Consider the following 17,815-nt stretch of genomic DNA (forward strand, 5'->3'; position numbering starts at 1 on the left):
TGCTTTTAAGGCGGGGCTTACCGAAGGGTCAATTGTAGAATGACTTGCATAAATGTCAGTCCTCATTTTTCATGCAGAAATCTAAATTCCCAACATTTCATCAAAACTGCTCCTTTTCTGGACCACTGTACAATAAAATCAATATAGCTACCCCACTGTTTTGTCACCATAAAGAGTCTATATCTCTAATTCTGGCCACAATGTGTTGATTAGCTCAGCACAAGCTCATTCCATAACACTGCTAGAATGTGTTTGCGCAGAAAACATTTGCACTGTTTTTTTGTTTTGTTTTGTTTTTCTTCCCCATAGCAGAATTGTGCTTAAAATGCCTTACAAGGTGGAATGACAGTCAGCTGAGAACCTCAGAAAGTGAAGATTTTTGTGGAGTCTAGCATCTATTTTCATGAAGAACACAGATTAATGTAAAACATATAAATCTGATCAGAGTGACAATTATACATTGCTACAGATTTATTACAACTTTTGTAGACATTTATGCATTCTTACTCCTAGACGTTTCTAACTGAAGATATAGCAACCACAACCAATGTAGTTGTCACTGCTGACAGTGAGAAAATGGTTGACGCAGCTCAGCTTTAAACAGCCTGTTGCTGTGCGGGTGTTAAGTTTACACCCATAGGAGTCTTTTATGGTGAACTGTGATGCACACAGGTACTGGTGGAGGGAATACTCAAGAGTGTTGCACTTTTCACTAGAGATTTAGTTTTGCAGGCCTACATGCTGAAAGAACTCAAAACATGGAATACACCAGGAAATTACCAGAAAATCTATGCATCTGACAATGTGATTGGCATTTGGTCACCATGTTTGCCTTGATTCACTGATTCCTGGACATTTTCTATTCAGGATTTTGGGCAGGGTAGTTCTTCAGCAGGAACAGCACTATTAAATGCTGTTTCTAAAAAAAATTACGTTGAAATAACGCTGACTGATGGATTTAACAGAGATATACCATCAATCAACAACCTCTGAGCTCAAGGTTGGTCTTTCTGTAAAATTTTATGTTATCATTAAAAATCAGTTTACAGATGGAAAAAAAATGAATGGGATTTTTATTTGTGTGGTGCCTTGGGCGCAAGCAAACAATTCCTTACAGGCTCCCAGTCAATACAATCTAATTGACTAAATGCGGTCAATGCGGACCAAAAAAGCAGATAATAAATTAGCCAATAATTAGTCCAACACGTATTTGGCAAAGGTTTTTACTCACAAAAAATCTTAAGGCTAAAAGTAGCTCCAGAGTATATTTAACCCAAGATGGAGCATTTGTATTAATTTTGTATTAATGAATGGGAGAAATTGGAATGCCCAGTATGGAGGATGTACAAAAGAAAGTCCCACCTTAAGCCTAATTTATACTATGGAGGAAGCTGAATTTTTTTCTCCTGGACATCAATCCATGTCACAATCGAGTCAGTGTAATAGAATATTATTATGACATTGACCTTTAAAAAAAAACATGAGGGAGTTTTAATTATTGTAAACTTAGTTAGAGATGCAATTACCTCTCCCTCAAATGAAACAACCCAATTACAACAGAGATAAAAATTTTGAGCGATAAACTGACAGAACCCAGCATACTATTTCGAGTCAAGTTTTATGAAGTTCATGTAGCCAATAAATGTGGGATAAATCCATATAAATTTTGTATAAATGACCAAAGTTTAGCCATGCAACTGTATGTGGTGCAAGCTGATAGGTTGTTTGACTTGTTATCTGTTAGTCAGTTGGCTCGCTCATATGTGATATGTTAAACCAATCGGCTCATTTGGCGTTAGCTGGTTAGTTTTCTGACTTGTTATCGGGTAGCCAATCATCTTCCATCTCTCTCCTTGTCTTGTATTTAAATGATTCAGTTTTGCAGTTAAGCTGGTTTCTCTCCAGTGCACAGAGCTATTTCTCTGAAAACACCATTTGCTCAGGTGGTGCTGGGGCTTTTTCTTCTACCAGCTTGCACATTAAGGTCTACTTTGGCCATGACACATAGAAGTGCGTCTTTAACAAGGTAAGCCTTAGCCAAATTTGGCTGGCATAGATCGCTATCTTAGGTCATTAGATTAAATAAATCTCATAGCTAGTTTATGTCACTAGTTAAATAATCTTGGGCTTTCTTAGCTCAGGTACACATTATGAGTTAGGTCACTAGCATTTAAGCTATTTGGCTAAGCAGGCCAAGGCACACATAAAAATTTAGTTCATTAGCATTATGCCATTTGGCCTGTGGCCTATGCATACCTAGCTAGCATACACACGGTGCACACGGCTCTTCGGAGAATCAGCAGTACAGAAGTATTGGCGAAAGATCTGCTTGGTTGGGGGTTTGTGTTTATGCAGCTTCCCTGCTTTGTTGGGGGATTGTTTATGTCTATTTGTGCAGCAGCATGTAACGCATGCGTTTTGTCTCATTGTGCAGCAGCAGCAGCAGCATGTCTACATGCTAACTCAGCATGTATGTTTATTTTCTAGCAGTAGCAAGTCTCCGTACTTGCTCTGCAGCAGCAGCAGCATAGCATGTCTAGTCCGCCAAGACCAATATCCTATCAATATGTCATACTCATATTTGCATGCTAAAGCTTTCCGAGAGTTTGCATGACTGAAATAGGCTATGTCAAACGATAGTGAAACAATATTAATTTGCTGTGTATGATTACAATTACACAGAACAAATAAACCAATTACTTGTGGGCGATCTTTGTCGCTTAAAGCCGCTTGGAGTACATTTTTTGTCTTAACTGTATCAAAATTCTTAGAATGACATAATTTATTTCTTATTTAGGAATATGTGTGATTCATAAATGTTAATAAGTGTTAAGACTTGGTCTCAGCTCCTTAATTATTTAAGAGTGCTGGAGATGTATCGCAGCCTAGTTAAGAGCAGCACGATGAGTTATGCAGAGACCACAAACTCACTCTCTCTCAAAAAAAACAAAAAAAAAAGAAATGAATGTGTTGCACTTATATGATAGTGGAATTTGAGCAAATGTGATTTGTAGTTCAGCCAACAAGTCAAATCCATATGCATCAAATTTTTTTCATTTAATAAATACATTGAAACTATAAAAATTACAAGAGTTGAATTTAAAGTTATTTTTTGATCATGTGAAAATCAATATTCAATTTATATTGCAATGTTTTGCGCATTGTTTGGAGGAAAACATTGGGCGAGATGTGGAAAGTTTTTTTTTTTTTTCCCTATGATCAAAAACCTTGTGCTCGGACCCCAGCTTAGCTGGGATATGCCAAAATAAATAATTTTCACTGTATATGCTCAAAATGTATATTGTGTGACAAAAATAAAGGCTGTGGCTGTTTATAATGCACTGATTTAAATCATTAATAAATTGAGTCATGCCACTCTTTGCTGGCCCACTATTAGCTGATTCTGTGTTTGAGGGTGGCCATTTTGGTTAGACATCACTGTAGTCCTTATTTTACTGTGGCCGAGTTCAGAATGGTATACTACCCGTACTACTTTTGCTAAATACGCCTTTGGCAGAAAAAGTAAGAGCAGTATGGTAGCATGCCATTCCAAACTCATCTTGTGTTGCTTTAGTCAGCACTTAAGAATTAGGCTTCAACTTTGCCGAAGGTTGCTGTTAGCTCCTTGATAAAAATCTCGCTCTTACAAAACTCCTACTTTTTGCAAAGAATTTTGACACAGGTCAATGCTTAAGACAATTCTTATGAGCATTTGCGAGAAGTTTTATACACAGGCCCTGTCTGTTGCCTCATATTTAAAATTATCACAAGATATGCAATTGAATCCATTCATAGAGGCATAGTGGACACATTTGTAAATGTTTTTAAAGAACATCTGAAATAGCAAACAAAGATAATTTCTATTATTTTATTAACAGAAACATTTTTCCTTGATTGATGTTTCACCACAAATTTCTTAACAAGACTAGATTAAATACATTCATAGACTTTGCAAGGCCATTTTTGATTACCAAATCTGGTCTATGCTCAAGCAAAATTTTAACTTCTGCATTCATTAATAAAGAGATGACATTATTTTCTCAACAGACAAATAATAAAAACATTCCGTTTAATATGCTTCTACAAATAAGATCAATGCAATCATGTGTAAATCTCTCTCAGTGCACATCATGCTCATCATCCAGGTTGGGCTACAGAAAAGTGACTAAAACAACAACAAAACATTATTCAGTAGTCATACATAAGGATTGAAATGTGGAGTAAAATATTGTTACAAATGAAGGCTGGGCTCACAGTGCATTCATATTATTGGTATTATTCTAGGTCAACATGTCCCAGAGACAGCAGCAACACAGAGCCGTCCAACATGCAGTTAGACAAGCCTGATCCCCAGAATCATCACGCCTCCCCTGCTCCACCACATACACTGCAGAAAAACAAACAACACTAAATTTTTTCAGTGGTTTCATATTTACTGTATCTATATGGGTCAATGACTAATAAGGCTGTCCAAGATTATAAAGAGGAGAAATCTTTCACAAATATAGTTTAAAACACATGTGCAGCCAAGTTATTAGAATGTAATCTTTGTACGCATTTTAGCAAAAGCAGGCTACAGTTTTCTACAAAACTCTGATTTTATGACTTTAAAGTATTAAAATACTTTCCTTGCACCCCACAAAAAAAAGAAAAGAAAAAAAGATTTTAAAAAAATAATAATAATTAAATATGCTCAAGACAGAACCGTGAAGAAAATACTATACAGACTTAAAGACTCACTTTATACAGTTGCAACATAAACTATGTGGAGTCTTATAAATAAGACTATAAGCATATAAATATGCATTTTAAAAGCCCGTTAAAAATTTCATATACTTATTGAAATCTTATCTGAATATTGAATTAAAACAAAAAAGATTAGCGGGTCCCAGCATCTAAAACAAACTGTAATAGTCTGCTAAAAAAAAACAAAAAAAAAATAAAGAAAAAAAAGAAACACACATACTGTGACCTTTTGGCCCCAATTCAAATTCATACCAATCTCTTACCAAACTATTGATGATTTTTGTAAACAATGAAGAGAACCGATGATTTTTGTAAACAATGAAGACAACCAAGAAATAAATAAAACCCAAATAAACACATGACTGTGACTCAACACAAAAAACTGGAGTAGGTGGATATTTCCATTAACAGTAGTTCTCTTTTTAGGTCAAAAGTTGAGTAAATCTGTTTACTTAACTCAAACTGCCTTTTACTACTGAGGAAATGGTTTGAGAGAGTTTATGCATTAAACCATTTAATGCATAAATTAGAATAATACCTGTATTTTTGGGAGGTTCCCCATACATTGGGCCTCCATACTGTGGTTGAGGGTATCCCTGGCACCCTGGCTGGACTGGGAATGATCCAGGGGGACCAGGAGGGTAATTTGGGTAACCAGGGTTGGGCTGGTCAGTCTGGGCTGGAAATCCTTGGTATCCCTGTGCAGGGTATCCTTGTGGTGGGAATCCCTGAGGTGGGTATCCCTGAGGTGGGTATCCTGGAGCATTGGGTGGGGGGTATCCTGGAGCCGTGGGTCCAGGCCCTGTGTACGGTGGAGGCTGCTCGTAATTCATCTACACACCGGAGGTGAGCTGGCTACCTGGGAAGGAGTAAAAACAACACTAAGATGATAACTACTTCCTGTTGCACATTCGAGGGTTGTGGTAGAGACCAGGAGCAATTGTAACGGGGCAATTGTCATGCTCAAAATTTCTAAAATCACAAACAAGCGTATGCTTTGTAAAGTTCTCTCTGTGTCTGAGAAAAATAAGTGAGAAGTTCACTTTGTGAGAAATTTTCAACAAAAGACCAATTTTGTAGTATAATAGTAATATTTTTCTTCTGCGATCTTGAGTTTCGATGCCCTTGAATTTAAATTAATATCTATTTTATTTCCAGTTTGTTGGTTTAACACCACATATGCTAATGGTGCTGGTCAGCCATGATGTCAATTTGTAAGCGAACCCGGAAGTCTAATTCACCATGGGTTCTATCAGGATGTTTCCTATCGGTTTAAAAAAAATTTTTTTTTCTCCAACCTGAGTAAAATAAGGTCTGTGGTAAATATTACTTGATACGTGGATGTTTTTTTCTACAATATAAATTACACACTTTCATACCTCAAATGTAAAAAAAAAAATAATTATCATAAGCTGAAAAAACCCATTATAGAAACCCATAGGTAAATCCAGAGGTAACCCATGGCAAATACTCTTCTGTGTTTTTGGACTACTAGCTGAACATCTATTTACTTGTAGCTACCATACAAGACTTCATCATGGCTGTAAGGTTGTAACTAGTTATGAAATAAAAATGTAATGACTGAATTTAAAGATTAAATCTTTAAAATATGTAATGAACATTCTTTAATTAAAAGAAGTTGAAGACTGTTCTTGACTCAACAGTTAATCAATATATTTATGTAAAAAGGATTTAAGCCATTTTAACCAAAATACATGGTAATTTTCCCAAACACTCTTACATATTCAAGTCTTAAGAGACCCAGCACTCATATCTATCAAAAATGGATGTACAAAATGCCCAGATAGTGTAAAATGTTCAAAATGTTTTCAAGACAATTAGAAAATAATAAAATAAAATATATTTTGATATACACTGCCTGGCCAAAAAAAAAAGTTGCGTACTCTAATATTTCGTTGAACCGCCTTCAGCTTTGATTACAGCGCACATTTGTCGTGGCATTGTTTCGACAACCTTATGCAATGTCACAACATTTATTTCCATCCTGAGTTGCATAAATTTTTGGCTGAGATCTTGTATTGATGATGGGAGAGTCGAACTACTCCGTAAAGTCTTCTCCAACACATCCCAAATACTCTCAATGGGGTTAAGGTCAGGACGTGTGAAAATTATTCCTCATGCTGAACCACTCTTTCACAATTTTAGCCCGATTAATCTTGGCATTGTTGTCCTGGAATATGCCCATGCCATTAGGGAAGAAAAAAAATCCACTGATGGGATAACCTGGTCATTCAGTACATTCAGGTAGTCAGCTGACTTCATTTTATTGCCGCATAACTTTGCTGAGCCTAGACCTGACCAACTGAAGCAACCCCAGATCATAACACTGCCTCCAGAGGCTTGTACAGTGGGCACTATGCATGACGGGTGCATCACTTCATGCGCTTCCCTTCTTACTCTGATGCGCCCATCGCTTTGGAATAGGGTAAATCTGAACTCATCAGACCACATGACCCTTTTCCATTGCTCCACAGTCCAATCTTTATGCTCCCTATAGCAAATTGAAGTCATTTTTTCCTATTAGCCTCACTAACAAGTGACTTTCTTGTGGCCACACAGCTGTTTAGTCCCAATCCTGTAAGTTCTTGTTGCATTGTGCATGTGGAAATGCTCTGACTCGAGTTCTACTGTCTATTTTTTTATGATGTGACTTCAAGCGTTTTAGTGATCTCTGATCATGATCATTCAAGATTTTTTTCCAACCACATTTGTTCCGTGAAGCTGACAGTTCACCACTATCCTTCCAGGTTTTAATGTGTTGGACAGTTCTTAACCCAATTCCAGTGATTTCAGCAATCTCCTTAGTTGTTTTCTTTGCTTGATGCAGACCAATAATTGGCCCCTTCTGAAACACAGTAACATCTTTCCCACAACCACGGGATACCTCTTCCAACATGGTTGTTTAAGAAATGAGAAGCTACACACTGCATCAGTTAGGGTTAAAATAATTGTTGCCAGCTGAAACATATTAAACACTGCAATAAGATCCAATCATAGACTCTTAAGTATCTGCTCATTTAAATCCAAATGGCGACTTTGTTCGGCCAGACAGTGTCTGTTTTATTTTTCATAAATCAAAAAGATAATGCAACAAATCTAGAACAGGATTCATTATTTTCACACTGAAATTTCATGAGATGCAACTGGCTGTCAAACACATACTAAGCTACACATAACACAAAATCTACACATAAGATACACATCAGCTACACCTAAGTTACACAAGTTACACATATGTATTTTCTCAGGCACTTACGGAGTCTACATGCACAACTTACATTATTTCAGTAGTACACCCAAATGACAACAGTCATATCATACTGTTCATGTGTTACACTTGCTATAGTTTACTTCAATGTTGTTTCTACATCAGCTAGCAATATCAAAATGTAAATCAAATCAATCACTGAAACATCAGCACCACCTTGAGTAAGAAATAACAAGTATAATATGTATGTGTACACACATATGGGATACAGATAATTCACCATTGTTGAGAATTCATTTTTGCACAGAAAATCAGCGTGATATAGTGTTTATTTGTATGAATATTATGAAGGTAAATCTGTTGCAAAACTCGATAGCTTGTAGATTTGAATTTGAGAACTTGTACAATACATTTGTACTTGTAAGATGAAATTTACACTCACAGGCCTAATGTGAAAACTTGTAAAATAAAAATTTGAAGTTGAATGTTGCAATCTGCACTCACAGACAATAATCCAAAACCTGTGTTTTAAATTAAAAGTTGCAGAAAAAGTCACAAATGTGTAAAATGACGTTCATATGAATACAACGACAGACACAAACTTGTATTACATATTTAATTTTGTACTTTAATTACATTTTGCAGTACAACAAATTGGCAGTTACAACCTCTCAAATCTGCCACTGCAACTTCAAATCTTCCCGCCTTGACTTTTGCAACAACTTTTGCAAAAAACCTGTAGCAAAACTCAGTTGTGCACTTGTAAGTCAAAATGGGAGAGAGCAGACTTCCGGTGCTGGGCGGGGGCAGGACCAATGAAGTTGTGACCAATCGCATCTTAGAATGCGATGACGTCACGCAACAGCGCCAGTGCCGTTTTTGTAAGCAAAACAAGTCAAGCAGTGGCAATTGCTGGCTGATGCAGTGGCAGGATAAGTTAAATAACTTGACAATTAAATGATTAAGAGTGAATTTATCGTAACAAACAAAATTAGACTATTTGATCACGTTGATCTATGCAGAATTCAGCACCTACAGACTGCACATTTTATTCCTAAGGATGGCAATAAGAGAATTCTCTGAAGAAATGTTTCTGCAGGATGTTTGCATTCAGTAAAACTACATGGGATGTGACAATCCAGCCAGCTGTCATATGCCACAAGTTGCATATTTCCATGAAAAAATGAAACAGAGGTTAAATATCGGTTAGGTCTAAGAGTGAAGTAAGAAAATCTCAATTATCACCAGAGAACTGTTCCAACAGATAAAATACAGTGAATTATTGATAACACCAGAGACATGAAAGCTGGTAAGTCTGTAAATTGTCAGAGTGCAGCGTTCTGCTATATTTCAGTCATTTTCTGACATTTATTTATCTTCTGTATCAGGGGTCGGCAACCTTTTTGACATGGAGTGCCATTTTTTATTTTCCTGGTCAATGACTGTGCCGACAACGTTTCTATTTTTCATTTTTCTTATTTAATAATTTATTTTTCATTACAAATGATATTAAACAGTTGAAGTGAAAATTTTGTGCAAAACCCGATGATCATGATATTATCATGATCCTGCATGTGAATTTTCAAAGCATCTAAAGTGCTTTAATGAAAGAAAACCTGTCCTTTTGTGTTACGAGTTAACAAAGTTTATGTCACAAATTTGCTTATTTGATGACTGATCACGAAATTGTGTGGAATCTTAAATATTTCTTATATTATTGTAATCATGTCATCATTAGCACGCAAGCAACAGCGAGAGAGGAGCAGTCTATTTTATTTACATGACGTTTTTCACACCTGCATTCCTATCTACATCTTGATGTAGCCTAATCCTTCCTTATGATCACACAGCGTGTTTTCATCAGATTAATGGGAGGCTGAACAGTATTAAAGTGTAACGAGATTCGCGCTGCGTGTGCAAGCCATTCACGCATCACAAGCCGATTAACTATTTAGCCCTTTTCAGTTAATCACACCTGCAAAATCCTAGAACATTATTTCCAGGTTTAATTTATATTTTGAATAGACTCAGATTTTTGAACCCCACCATGTGGGTTTATGTTTTCTCTTTTAATCATTTAATGTAATTTTGAATGTCCATGGTTTAAGGAGGGCGTACCTGTATGCTGGTTTGGAAATCTCAAGGATTAATAGCGGTGTTTTTCTTACTGCATTACGTGTTGTTCTGAAAGCAAAAAAAAAAACAAATGAAACACGGAATGTAGGCTGTCATTTGCGCAACCTGACCGAAGCAAAGCGGGCGCGTTTACTCGTGCGATTAACAAAGTGAGGCGCTACCTGCTCGTGATGCGCAAGTGGCTTGCACGCACTGCACGAGTCTGTTGGGTATACTGCAGTCTCGTTACATTTTAACATTGTTTAGCCTCCCATTCAGCTCATAAAAACATGCTGCGTGATCATGAGGAAGGATTACATCAAGATGTAGACTGGAATGCAGGTGCAGAATTTCATATAAATAAAATAGTCTATTCCTCTCTCGCTATTGCTGGCGTGCCAGTGATTACCCCTCTGCGTGCCAATGCTGGCACGCATGCCATAGGTTGCCGACCCATTCTGTATTATTGAAAAAGCATTACGTGTAAAACACACAACAACTTGAGTGTTATTCTTTTCAAAAATTCTCCTCATTTTCACATGAAAGGGTAACTATATTAATCATACTTGCTGACTATCTATAGAAGATTAAAAATCATGCCTTTATTATTCAGTCATGCAGAAGTCATACAGTACTTGCTTAGATGAATTGCAATGCTACTGTAATTACTGTAAGAAACCCACTTGTGAAATAAAGATAATATTTTGCACAGTGTTCTTGTTTGAAATGAGACTCTGTTCGTATATTTATCCATTTAGAATAAAACTTGGACTCAGGTCCGGCCTCAGTTGTTCCAGCTCTTGTGATTGGTCACGACTTAATTGGCCCCACCCCCGCCCAGCACCGGAAGTCTGTTCTCTCACATCTAAAATACCACTGAGGAGAGATCTCCTCTCACAAGCGCAGGGCACAATCTGGCATCCTCAGCCCAAGCTGTGGAACCTGCATGTGTGGCCTGCAGGAATGCGCTAAACGTGCCAGAATTGACTCGGTCGGTTATGAACACCATTTTACAGGATAGAGCGCCGTCTACGAAACACATTTATGCACTGAAATGGAATGTGTTCACTAATTGGTGCTTTTCACGTGGCAAAGACACAGTGAACTGCCCCATACCTGAAATTCTTACATTTCTTGGATGCAGGACTCCCTCCATCAATGCTCAAAGTTTATGTAGCGACTATCTCTGCGTATCACGCACCTGAAGCTGGCACATCTATAGGTAAACATGATTTGATCATAAAGTTCCTTAGGGGAGCAAGGCGGCTAAATCTCCTCGCCCGGCTACAGTCCTGACTTGGGACTTAACTTTGGTCCTAAAAATGCTCATGGAGCCCCCTTCAAGCCTCTGGACTCTGTTGAATTGCGTGTGCTTTATCTTAAGACCGCAATATTGCTAGCTCTGGCCTCAGTAAAACGGGTCGTAAATTGCAAGCGCTATCAGTTGACAATTCATGTCTGGAGTTTGGTTTGGGTCTTTCAAAAGCCACTGTCAAACCCAGATAAGGTTATGTACCTAAGGTTTTATCCATGCCTTTCAGAGCTCAGGTGGTTCACCTTCAAGTCTTTTTCCCTCCTCCATTTAATTCAGATGAGGAACAGTTCTTGCATTTTTTTATGTCCTGTGCAAGCACTATACACATACATTGAGCACACCTGCAAGTTCAGACTGTCTGACCAGCTCTTTGTGTGCTATGGAGGATGCACAAAAGGAATGTCCGTCTCCAAGCAAAGACTATTTCACTGTATCGTTGATGCGATCACCCTGGCTTACAGGTTGCAGGGTGCGAATTGCCTAATTGGTGTTAAAGCACACTCAACTAGAGGCATGGCCTCTTGATGGGCATGGATGAACGGTGTGTCCTCACGAGACATATGTTTTGCAGCAGGTTGGTCTTATCAAAACACATTTGCAAGGTTTTACAACCAAGATGTAACGTCTCTCTCTTCGCAAGTCCTCTCTGTTTGGAGTGCTTGCTATTTCGTTGGCCAAACAAGAACTTGTGCCACCTTTTTAAGTATGGGCTCCCCCATCATTTTACACAACCGCCTGCATTCAGACCATGTATTTCCCATAAAGTCACAAGCACTTTCATTGTAAATAAAATTCCCTTCCCAACTGGGTTCATGAAGGGGTTAATTCATACTATATGACTATAATTCATATCCATTCCAAGTGCTCCCCTCCTGGCTCACCATGAGGGTTATTCACTTGTGGCATACTCATGTCGGTCACCGTCCCGCAGGACTGCGGCATCATGTTCTTTAGAGTATTATGCTTCGGTATCTCACTTGGAGAGTTATGTCGTGTAGTGCGGCGTGATGGGACTCTGTTTCCCATATGCGTCAGCATGACGCAATGTCGAGTGAACTGAATCATAAGGGAACATCTCGGTTACGTATGTAACCTCAGTTCCCTGAGATGAAGGGAATGAGACATTGCGTAAGCTGGCCGCACTACAGACTTTTTTGAGGTGAGAGATGTGCTCTTTGTCCCTCAGTCAGAAAATTCTAAGGAATGGTGTTTGCGCGCCCGCTTATTAATCGGACAGTTTCTCACCTAAAAGGGCGGGGCTTAAACACCATAGCCAATCTTAGAATTGTCGTTATTGTAGAAGGTTTTCAACTAGGTCGTCGGAAAAGGATTTTGAGGTAAAAGGTTCCCACTCTTTCTTTGTTTCTGTCTTCTGATTTTTTTTAATTCATTTTTTTTTGCAGTATCATCTATGAGTGCTGCAAATAACTTCAGACATCTCAGCTCAGGAGGTGCTTTGAGTTCAGTTCGTTTTATTTCCACAGTGCAGTTGTGAACGCAACTCTGCAGCGTAAACATCTGTGATTAAAACATAAAATACAAAAACATGTTCACCTCGAACCATGATTTATATTTCAGTGATTATTATCATCACTATAATTATTATTTTTACATTTATAATTGTCTTTATGTCTTCATTTGTGTAAGTAATTTTCCGCCTGCAGAAGACGGATACTTGCCTGATGGTAAATGGAAAGGTGGTTACTTATATATATATATATATATAATTTTTTTGATCACTTCATTATTTTAATTGCTTTTTCATTTCGTTTGGAGTGTAGTTTGAATTTAGAAATATATCTGATTTAAGTTATTCATTTTTTCAATAAATGTATTTAATTTTCAATGCAAAATCACTAAAGCAAGAATATTCACTGATCCCTCAGCCCAGGGGTTGCCGATGTAATTGGATATTGCGATATATATATATATTAGTGAAGGAGGGAAGAAAACGAATTTATTCACACACAATGTTTTTTCCCTGACAACGAAATACCCATCCAGTAGAGAATGCACAGATGAAGCAGGTTCTTTGCCAGAGAGATGTTGCCCTTCACAACTGTTGTTAAGCCATCTTTCAAAAAGTTGAATAACACACATTTTAATTGCTCTTAATGTTTTTCCAGTTTCATTTGAATTTTTTGTTAAAATAAATAAAAAATAAAGTTCAAAGTTTGAAATCAAGGTGTCTTGCTTTATTGGCTGTGTCTCGTTTGGAAGGCTGCGTGCTAGGTAGGACGCGTCCTTTGAAGGCTGCAGTATACTGAGCGTCCTTCTTAAATCTTGTTTAAACGAGACGGCCTTGGTAGGATAAATGGAACCGGAACGTAACATGGTTGCTATGACAGCACGCCACTCTTTAACAAGCGCAAGCACTTTGAGTGAGAAGGGAACAAAGTCCCTTTAGAAGGGAATATACGAGTTACATTTTAGGAGAGTTATAAAGATGTAAAGAGAAAAGGAAATAGATTTTACAGGTGTACTTTTAGTCTAATACTTTATTTTAATTATATATTAATATAATTATACATATTATATACTCTGCACCCATCTACTGAGGTACTTCAACTTGGGAATTAACATTACTTCCATTTGTACATCATATTTTTGGGCAAATTGGCGTCATTTTTTTTTTTTTTTTTTTTTTTTTTAGACATTTCCGTTGAAGCAAAGAATTGTGGGTTGTGAGAGCCCACAAAGGATACACCTCATGCATCCTCCGAATTCCCGTGAAATTAGGTCGCATTCAAAAGGCTGCATTCGAAGTGTCCTACTCGCTTTTCTGAAACGAGACGGCCTCGATGACGTATGCGGCCAACAAATGCGACCTCCGGAGGCTTAACCCTAACCCTGCTTAATGAAAATTACCCCATAGTACCACCTAGCGTCCAACCAGTGGTAATACTGGTTTCCTGTGGATTTTTTATTTTATTTTTTTCTGGGACCAACCGACCAATCAAAACTTGGTCGACCAAGACTGTTCTCATCGACTAAGGTTTGGTCGACTATTAGGGGGCAGCCCTACAGATTTGAGAGGTTGTAACTGCCGATTTGTGGTTGTACTGCAAAACTGAAAGTACAAAAGTAAATATGTAATAAAAGTTTGTGTCTGTTGTTGTGTTTATATAAACATCATTTTACACATTTGAGACTATTTGTCTGCAACTTTGAATTCAAAACCAGGTTTTGGATTATTGTCTGAGTGCAAATTGCAGCATTCAACAAGTTTTCACTTCGGGCTGTGAGTGTAAATTTCATCTAAGTACATATATTTCTTGTACAAGTTCTCAAATTCAAATCTACGAGCTCTCGAGTTTTACCTTCATAGAATATAGTACTCATTTCTCTTGTAATAAAGAAATAGATATCATGTGATAGTAAAATTAAATAGATATGAAATAGTAATAAAAAAAACAATTTATAGAAAAAAAAAAAACTTTTACATACCTCGGGTCTCTAAAGACCCTATACACTTTTGGTACTTCAACCATTATAAAAAAAATTACAAAATTGTTGCAATTTTGAAATGTTTTTGGTGTTACACTATTTACAAGAGATAGATTGAGGAATACTAAAAAGGTGTGGGCACAACTCCAAAAAAATGGATGAGGTACATGGGGTGAAATGAAGTCCCGGGTCTCTAAAGATCCGAGGTATGCGTTTAAGGGTTATATAAATATAATGTTGATTCAACTTTTGCCTTAAACACATTATTCCTGATAGTAAAATATAAAGGTTGAAGCGTATTCAGTAATATAATATTAAAACAAGAATATTTACTTTGTGTTGTCATGACCGGTGCAACTGTTCCATTTTGACTTCTTTTATATTAAATTCAGTATTAGAATCTGTGTGTGATTTTACAGCTCCATAACTGTTGACACATTTAAAAGATTCTCATACCATAAGATGGCAGGTAGATTTGGAGTTGTCTGTGAGTTATGAAGCAAAATGAAAAAAATAAATTAAAATCAAATCAATTAAAATCAAACAATACATTTATGATGCATATGACATCAAATGCACCTCATGTTCTTTCACCTGGACAGTTCTAGCCTGCTGTACAGAAGGCAAGCCATGCAAAAAAAAGTCAATGATTAAAAGGTACATGTTTTTCAAGAGTCTAATTTATGTATTTATATTATATACATATACACTCGGCAGGAATCAACAATTAAATATCCTTTCACAACTCAGGAGCAATCAGACTACAGTGTTCAAGAGACATATGGTATTGTCCCTATTTTGGTTGTACCACTACTCATAGTAAATAATTGTATGTTTCATGCTAAAATCTAAATGCCTTGAGCTATTGTGTACTCCATCTAAACCAAGTTAGTAACACTTTAACACAAAGGCCTTGTTTATGGCTTTCTACCTGGATTATCTGTAGTGATGACAATGACTTATTGAAATAAATGCATCTCCACTGAATATCAAGGCTCTTGAACAGAAATGGCATCAACACTGACAATGCACTTAAAGTAAAATGCCAGACGGCGAGAGAAGTCACTATATCACTGGTTCTAGCCTGCCCGCATATTTTGTATGTCTCCCTTTTCTGACACACAATTCATGTCTTGAGTACTCTACTAATGATCTGATGAGTTGAATCAGGTGGGTTTGATTAGGGAGATATCCAAAATGTGTAGTTGTTGGGGGGGGCACACCACCACATTGTAGTCCAGGACAGGACTGTAGACAAAACCAAACAGTACTCTCTTCACTCAGTGTTGGTAAATTATTAACTTGATGGCTCTTAATGGAACAAACTGGCAATGCAGTGTTCAAACAACATAAAAACAATGTTAAATGGACTGGCCGATTTACACTTGAGTGTTAAACAGGACATCTGTTCTCTGTAAAATCCTTTGTCTGAACAATATTGCTACATTATTATAATTCATAATTATGTTTTTAACATTCTCACAACTTCTAGACATTATAGATATTTAATTTTCTGTTAATGCATGATTTTCTGTAAAGCTGCTTTTAATCGATGTGCGTTGTGAAAGGCGCTGTACAAAATCAAAATGACTTGACTCAATCTCTTTTTGAAATTAAGGGACATATAACCTATTTAAACATGATGATTATAATATATATATAAGATATTATATATAACAGAGGTAGGCAGAAAGAGCTACTGTGGGCCTCTGCACATACATAGATGTAGTGAATTATTCTTTTCATATGTTTTATATTGTTTTAAGTTTATGCAACTCAAAAAAAGTCAATCCATTATCATTTCAATTAATAAGCACACACAATCAACAAGGCCATTTCACCCACTTAGTCTGATTATTAGAAGGCACATGACTAGTCAAAATATCTAAGAAAGCATAAAACACCCTGATAAAGAGTTCAAGATTACACAAAGACCAAAACGAAATGAGCTAACACTTAAGAATTTAACTTACAATACCTTAAACCTTAGTGTATCACCTAATGTTTTTGGCCTAAAGATACACTTTTCAAACCAGGTGCACTCCCTGTGACACTGAATGCATTAGTGTTAGGACAACTGCACAAGTAGTAATGAGAATCAGGCGACTGGTGTGTATGTGATTCATTCATAACAAGGAGACCGTTCACCTGCTGTAGACAGAGGTCACTATCTTATTCACTCACGCAAATAAATATGCGACACACAGTTTGAAAACACACAACAGCATAAACAAAAAGGTATTAACGGTAATAGAATATATTAACTCTTACGTGACCTTTAATAATAATAATAATAATAATACAATAAAGGTATATCATGGTCAAAGTAAAATATACATTCATTAGTAGTGCGCCACAGTTTCTGTTTAGAAGAAACCCGAGCGGCGGTAAGACCATGAGGATTCGAGCTGTACCGTTCACAAGTAAATGTTTGACAGAGCAACAATAATTCCGCAGTGTATTCGCTAACAAAAGAGACCAAGTCATGTCTATAACTAAAGACATACATAATAGGTTAATTATAGAAATGGAAAACATCACAGGAGGTGTTTTTTATTTTTTACCTTTCGATGAAGAGCACGAGTGTCCAACTCCGTAAAGCGAATTACAGTGACACTTGTCTATCCGCTCGGTTTTTGTTATCTTTAAGAAATGTTTATTTTTTTATGTTTTATGATTTAACCGCTGAAGTCAGCCGTCAACCTTTCAGACTACAAGCACGAACAAAATAACGCTTGTCGATGGGGTCACAATGGGCGGATGTTATAGACAGCCGTGCACTCGCGCTCGCATCAGCTGACTGGACCGCTTCATAGCGGAGCGTGCGGCACAACCCGGTGACCACGCCCCTTTGGTGACACGTCACAGTGAATGACATTTAATTTCAGTGCCATAAGGATTATAAAACTTTATCTTGGACGTTTCACTTAGACTGTAATCGCCTTATCATTAATATATATTTT

The 17,815-nt window shown here is 37.1% G+C and overlaps 1 protein-coding gene across 3 annotated transcripts; it reads right to left on the minus strand.

Moving 5' to 3' along the window:
- Positions 1-3,854: 3,854 nt before the first annotated feature.
- Positions 3,855-17,669, minus strand: LOC127429048 (cysteine-rich and transmembrane domain-containing protein 1-like). Of its 3 annotated transcripts, none has more exons than XM_051677798.1 (4): positions 17,417-17,669; positions 5,285-5,605; positions 4,255-4,387; positions 3,855-4,165 (listed from the first exon to the last, which is right to left on the minus strand). In XM_051677798.1, exons 2-3 carry the CDS (start codon positions 5,577-5,579, stop codon positions 4,281-4,283), a joined length of 402 nt encoding a protein of 133 aa, XP_051533758.1. In that variant the 5' UTR covers positions 5,580-5,605; positions 17,417-17,669; the 3' UTR covers positions 3,855-4,165; positions 4,255-4,280. The 3 variants fall into 3 exon arrangements, with proteins under 3 accessions (XP_051533758.1, XP_051533757.1, XP_051533756.1); XM_051677797.1 differs by adding an exon at positions 10,094-10,159 and having other exon boundaries at positions 3,855-4,387; XM_051677796.1 differs by having other exon boundaries at positions 3,855-4,387.
- Positions 17,670-17,815: the final 146 nt, after the last annotated feature.

This window comes from Myxocyprinus asiaticus, chromosome 38 (assembly GCF_019703515.2).
Source record: "Myxocyprinus asiaticus isolate MX2 ecotype Aquarium Trade chromosome 38, UBuf_Myxa_2, whole genome shotgun sequence".
Classification (NCBI taxonomy): domain Eukaryota; kingdom Metazoa; phylum Chordata; class Actinopteri; order Cypriniformes; family Catostomidae; genus Myxocyprinus; species Myxocyprinus asiaticus.